The following is a 7,015-nucleotide window of genomic DNA, read 5'->3' on the forward strand; positions in this document are numbered from 1 at the left end:
GGTACTAATACTTATAAATGTCTTAGAGAATGGTAAAATGTGACGTCGTACCTCCTCTTTATTAAACAAAAACCCGGGTCACAGTCCTGTCCGTGGCGCAACACTCCAGCCATGGCCCTGGTAGTGCCACCACTCGTCATCAGATGGCAGTTGTTAATATAAAGAGGAAATGTATTATACTTATGTTATATGTGTTATTATTGTAAATATTTATGTAGAATATTAAGTGTATATTGTAAGTATGTTCTGTAGACGTGTAAATAATATTGTTAAATGCAAAAGATCAAAAGAGATAGAAATATGTAAAACTTTAACACAAATGATTGTAGACGAAACGTGTATAAATTGTGCGGGCTAACAAACCTAAGAAAAAAAAAAAATTACCTAGACTCTCACAATCAATTAGCATGAAATATTTCATGAATTTTTGCATCCCGCATGCCTGTGCCCAGGGTTTACCTGGGCCCAACTAATCTAGTATCGTCTAGAATAGTGATGGGCAGAACGGAGTTTTTGACCGAATCAGTTCTTTTGGATCAGTACCGTGCAAGATTCGTTCTTCTACAAGAGTTTAGCGACAGCAATGCTACCGTCCTGCAACTGGCAGCAAATGCCGATCCTCTCCGAAGTTGGCCGATCGGGAGCGCCTACCCCCTGGATGTTTGATTTCCAGGTATCTTTAATGTAACTATCCTAACCAAATCAACCGTCCACAAAGTTTTAAAGTATTTATAATGTAGCTAACCTAACCTAATTGACCATTAGTTATCATGTCCTTATCTGAAAATTACAATTTAATTAATAAATTTACTTTTATTTGCATTCATTATTCAAATATATTTATTACTTTTGAAAATATACGTGCTCGTATTTATTTTTACAAGTACAAAAAAAATTCGCACCTGCCGGGATTCGAACCGGCAACCTTACGATTAGATGGTAGCACTGCTAAGCGCTCAGCCACGAGGCCATATTTGACAAATATAAGTTTCAGATGACATATATGATCGTGCCGCCGGCCCCGGAACGAGCGTGAGCGATGCGGCAGCCGGCCCCGGAACGAGCGTAAGCGGTGCCGCAGTTGCAGGAAGGTAGTTGCTGTCGCTAGACTCTTCTGTTCTTCTCGGTCAATTCGTTCTTTTCTGTGTATGGGATTTGGCTCTTTTATCAGGCGTCGTAACTCGTTCATCCTTTAGAGTATTAGCTACGTGTTTGCTTCCAGCCTCCCCTCGTTATCGCGTGACCCGATAACGAGAGGAGGCTGAATCGCGTGGGTGGTATCTTTATCTACTCTGCACGGGTAAATTAAATTTCAAACGTCTAGTTGTATACTGACTGTTACAAAAATATTGACTGTTGATCGCTGCAAATGCTTCCTGCAGTGATTCTCGATAATACGGGAGCATTTGCAAATATGATCGTATTGATGATTATTCCTATATAATCGTGTCCGAACATAGCTGCACCAGATAACGTTGCGGTTGCAGGTTGATTGTACGATGGTTTACTGTTCATTTCTGTGAAAGGAAATCGCAACATCCAGTGTTGTACCAAGGAGGTAAAATTTACTAAAGTGAAAAATTTCTGACTCGGCCTAAAATAAATATTTAAACCTTAATTTATCCGACCAGGAGCTCGACACACTGAGTTAACAGGTCACTCACGATGACATTAGATAATGGCATATCTATTGCTCCAGGGAGTAATAGTATAAGTCAAAAACTTCTATTTTTCAGGAGAGAGGTTTAAAGATTTTAAATTAGTGACAATATCAAATTTCCATTATTTTAAATAAACCAAATGGCTACATATGCTTAGTAAATGATTTATTAGCATTTTACAACAACAATATTTCTTTCTTTATTGCTAAAGATTAAATAAATGACATGTACTGTTAGGGCCCATCATTTACATGACTTATACTGGTGAGAACACTGCAGGTTTAAAGACATGTACTCTTAAGACCATTAATTACATGACTTATACTGGTGAGAATATTGCAGGTTTTCTTAAATTAGATGACACTTTTTGCTAAGAAAATGATTAATTGACAACATTCGTATACTTATTACAAAAACCTTTGGAAGGTAAAGCTCCGGAAAGTGCAAAAATATTCATTCATTGAATTCCTCTATATCAGGAAGTACATCTCTTGCATCCACAGTAGTTTTCAAGTTTAAATAAAAGCTGTGAAAAACTGTGTCTATCAATGGCAACAGCTCCAAGAGATCCTTCTTTTTCTCTTTGGAAATGGCAAGTGTGGAGTTATAACATTTCTTTGGATGTAACAGCTCATCTGGACTGCGGTTCCGTCGTTTTAAACAAATTTCTCTGAAAGGTGCGTCTTCATCAAGTGTGTTCTTAAATTGAATCACTCGTCGTTCTTGAGTGTATCTGAGCCATCTCATCTCAGTCCACTTGAAGGGTTCTCCTGAACTATCCTTCTTTCTAAGAAAGAGACTAGTTTTGTACAGCTCAGCAAAATTGAGGAAGTCCTGATGATTAAGTTCTACAACTTCAAATTTGTTTTTCCTTCCAACATTTCTGACAAGCTGGTACCAGTCATGGGGGTGTGACACAGTGAAGCGCAGTTTTTTCTTCTGCTTTTCTATAAGTGCATGGTCTGTGTCACATTCCATATGACTATGCCCACTCACCATAAATTTATGGTCCACCAACTGAAGATTACATTTCTGTTGCATCAAATACAGAAACATTGTTGCTACATGCGAGTTACGGTTCTGGCCGCCACATGTATCTGAATATAAAATAATGTGCGTTACATCTTCAGGTAACTCAGAAAGCTCTCTCAATACACATGTGGCAACTTGATTTGCTCCACGAGCACCTTCGCCTTCATGCCACATATAACAACGAACAGATGGTTTACTAGTTTCGTGCATAGTTAAATTATACGTCCAGAGCTGTCTTTTGTAAAAAGACACAGACGACTGAACAAAAGGTGTGGGCAAACATTGTTGTAAGTCGAACGTAAAACACCTTTTGCTAGGATCATCTTTAGCAGTTTTCTTGTCGAGATCTTTCTGTAGGTATGCTTTATCAGCTTCTGCATGATGCACAGATATTTCCTGTTTTATATCTTCTTCTTCTGCACCACTCGCTAGCTTCACTTTCATTTGTAATGTGTCACACCTATGACAAGTGTCTACTTTTGGTGCTTTAAAGGCTAGTCCCAAGGACTTAAACTCCCTAGTATATACAGTACGCCCCACAGGATTAGAAGTTGATTCTTTGTAAAATGAGAACATAGTATTCAAATCCAGAAAAGAAGGAAGATACTTCTTGTTGTTTGTTCTTCGCGTGTAATGAGATTCGTAAGAAGGGAATGATTGTATATGCCTTCGAACCTCATCCAGTCGTTCATCAGAAATTGCATTACCAGGTGATGTTTTTCCCCTGTTGTCCTGCTGTGTGATACCAGATGTAGAGGTACTTCTGTTGGTGATTGCAAGAGTTACAAACATTTGTGTCTCATCTAATGTGTTCATAAAACATCCCCTACAAACTTTTTCTCTTTTCCCATTTATCTTAAAATGAAACGTATGTGTAACCATTCTAAATTTCTCTTTATCAGGATTGTAAGCTCTTTTTCTTGATGTTTTGGTTTCCATAGTATCAACAAGGCTGGCAACATATGCTACTCTCCTGTCTCTACTACCAAGAGACCAATATTCTTTAAAAATACTTTCTCTTATGTCTTCAGGAAGTCTCTTTCTACATTCTGCTCGACAGTCTCTAAGAGGTTTCATTACTCTAGCTTTGACAACTTTACCGCTTAAAGTTGTGTATGACACCCCTCTGTTACGGTTTACACACTTTTCTCTTTTTCTTGCTCTTGAAAACCTACATTTTTTCACTTCAGCTTCAATTGTTTGTGTATTGTCTTCTTTTTCTCCGAGACCAGCCTTCCTCTGGCGAGGAACATTAACGGAAACATCATCTTCACTTGAGCTTTTCTCTTCTATCGGTTCATAATCTGGATCAATTTCTCCATTATCAATATTTACTTCTGCAATGTCTTCAGTAACCATTGGATGGAGCACTGTCAAACTTCCATCTCCATTATTACCTATAAGTAAAACAATTATTTTAGCTACAAGCACACAATAATGCCAATGACTTTTAAAAGAATGATTAGTTTTGTATCAACTCTCTTACCTGCCCATGTGTTCCGCGTATTTTCAAGGCCTCTGTCCTCATCAACAACATCATAGGAAAATTCACTCTGTTCATAATGTGGTTCATTTTCTTTATTTCTGTTATTTGCATCTGCAATGTCTTCAATAACCATTGGTTGGAGCACTGTCAAACTTCCATCTTCATTATTACCTACACATAAAAATAATGACGTAAGTATAACCACACAATAAAGCCAAAGACTACAATATAATAATAGTTTTACATCTACGCTTACATGCCAACTCATACTATGTAACTTACTTGCAAGGCCTGTGTCCTCAACAACAACTTCAAATAAAACTTCATCAAGTTCCCAATTGTATGATGAGGTGTTTGGTAGCTGTGTGCCATCAACATTAACGAGTTGTTCTTCAGTCACATTAGAAATTTCTTCATCCATACCATTCGAAATTGTGTTCCTAGTATCTTGAACAAAGACATGATCGTCCTCGTTTGTTTTTCTTTCTGCAATAAATAAACAAATAAAATATGGGCACTATCATAACATGAGAATAACTGCACTATAAAAGCAACATAACTTTTGTCCTTACCTGACCAGTATTCCGCGATATTCACAGTTCCTTTCTCATCTATATCGTCCCTAACCTCAATTCGGTCGTTTGTTACAACAGGTATGTCTTTCACATTTTCAATCACATCTGAAATAAAATAAAAGACAAAAGTAATAATGCAAAAGATTTTACTGCAGTTACAGACATAAATGGAGTACCACACTAAATTTAATTAGCACTTACCTGCATTTAAACTGGAGGTATTCTCTTTAGCTATTTTCGTTTTTACAAGTTCAACAAGTTTTTTTCCTCTGCTATACATTATTTCTCCTACACACTATACATTATAATGTAAAAATCAGAGGAATAGTGAAAAATAACGCAGAATCTTCTACTATTGTTATAACTTTATAAGTTAAATTCTAACCACAACCAACAGCTGGGAGAAGTTGTTCCCAATAGTATAAGTCAGTAAACAAGCAACAGTACCAACATAATTTTGACTTGGGTGTAACAGTATAAGTTGACTTGTACTCTTACACCCAACATAATTTTGACTTGGGTGTAACAGTATAAGTTGACTTGTACTCTTACACCCAACATAATGAACTTTATTTCTCTTGGACTGTTAGGTTCAAATCGTTATTACACTGGAAACAAAGTACAGTAGAGACTTATACTCTTAGACACACATAGTCGGCTACTTAAAAAATACTAATATCCGAAAAAAAAAAATTCAATATTTTGACTTATACTCTTACTCCCTGGAGCCAAAGATATATTAGCGAGTGTTTGCAAAATTATGTTAATATAATAAGTTCGACAGCTGATGACAACGATTTAAGTATTATAATTTTTACTTAAATAAAAACCATGGTCAAATAATTTTTTTTGAAATTTTATTTATCTTTACATAATAATTATTTGTCATTTAATAAACATATTTGCCCCAACTAAACAACTTGGTTTCAGGACCTCTCTAGAAAGTCATTACAAGTAATGTAAGTGTGTTAAACAAAACACTATGCATTTAGATATGATGCGACAAGTTGAAGCTTAATGGAGCTTCGAATGAAATGGTCAATATTGAAGATGAGGGGTGATGGAAATTATAATGAAGGAATGACAACGAATGTATGTGGGTAAACACAAGTACCCCAGGTAAACCCACCAACTACTTCAACAAGTGCACAAATGTAGGACGTTGCATTCATCGTACGTAACATGCAAACCATTGTTTTTTTTTTGTACAAACATTTTACGAACATGTGAGAATAGTTTCAAATATATGTAATTTAATAGCTTGCATTCGTCTGAGTGTAATTCGGTTCATGTCCTTCAGGTTTTGTTCGTATCATATGAATAGATATCTCACTAACACTAGTGTACATCGCGGCTCTTACAGGTTCTTAAAAATAATGTTGCAGGTTTATTTATTTTCACTTCATTTATACAGCACTGTAAAACAGTATTTACTATCTTGTCTCCACAATGTGAATCACTTTATAGTTGCGCGACCATGGCATGTCATATTGTAAACTAAGTGAGAGAAAACGATGTTTTTGCAACGCTTATAAGTTGCGTGGGCAGGAAGGAGCCTCCCTTCCAGGACCTGAACCAACCATGTACCCGCACCAATCTTTTTCAGCTGATGAAGACTTTTGACTGCGGACAGTATCTCCGCCTCTCTCTCTCTTTCTCTCTCTCTCTCTCTCTCTCTTAGCTTTTGACGCACTGCAACAACCAACTGAAAAAAATAGTGAGGAAGAGTGTTAAGTAATGGCATATGCGTGTCTTGCTCTTAATGCCAGCGCTTAGCTGGGGGGGGGGGGGGGAAGAGGGGGCAAATGCTCTGTCTCGCATGCATTGCCATCTAATGTCAGTTCGTCTTGGTTTTCGATAGAGAAAAGTTTAAATACATAGTGGTATTGGCTACTGGTAATCTGAACTTGGAAAACAATTGTGACATATTATTCGAAAGTGTTTTATGATTTTTTACAAATACTACGACCGAGGGCATACATTATGCCGATATTTTTTTCGTTACGGTTTTTTTTTTTTTTTAGTTTATAAACTTTGAAATTTATATTGTTAAAATATGGAATCCAGAAAACGTAGTCAGATATGGAATTGTTTTTCTGAGATTTCACCTGGACAAGCTAAATGTGATCTATGTAAGGGAATTTTTTCATATAAGGGTGGATCAACTGGTAATTTAACTAGGCATCTCAAAGTAAAACACGTGGGTGTTAATTATTCAACTGAAAAACGATCCAAGATTTGCACTGAAGATTTGTCTGAAA

The 7,015-nt window shown here is 36.6% G+C and overlaps 1 protein-coding gene across 1 annotated transcript; it reads right to left on the bottom strand.

Annotated features, from left to right (window-relative positions):
• Window positions 1-1,699: 1,699 nt before the first annotated feature.
• Window positions 1,700-5,486, bottom strand: LOC134541161 (uncharacterized). The gene is made up of 2 exons (XM_063384391.1): window positions 4,752-5,486; window positions 1,700-4,665 (listed from the first exon to the last, which is right to left on the bottom strand). Exon 2 carries the CDS (start codon window positions 4,050-4,052, stop codon window positions 2,115-2,117), a length of 1,938 nt encoding a protein of 645 aa, XP_063240461.1. The 5' UTR covers window positions 4,053-4,665; window positions 4,752-5,486; the 3' UTR covers window positions 1,700-2,114.
• Window positions 5,487-7,015: the final 1,529 nt, after the last annotated feature.

Source organism: Bacillus rossius, chromosome 1 (assembly GCF_032445375.1).
Source record: "Bacillus rossius redtenbacheri isolate Brsri chromosome 1, Brsri_v3, whole genome shotgun sequence".
In the NCBI taxonomy this organism is placed as follows: domain Eukaryota; kingdom Metazoa; phylum Arthropoda; class Insecta; order Phasmatodea; family Bacillidae; genus Bacillus; species Bacillus rossius.

What these genes read in the sequence shown, in the direction of transcription:
- LOC134541161 (XM_063384391.1), bottom strand. Translation starts at nt 4,052, where the DNA reads ATGGTTACTGAAGACATTGCAGAAGTAAATATTGATAATGGAGAAATT.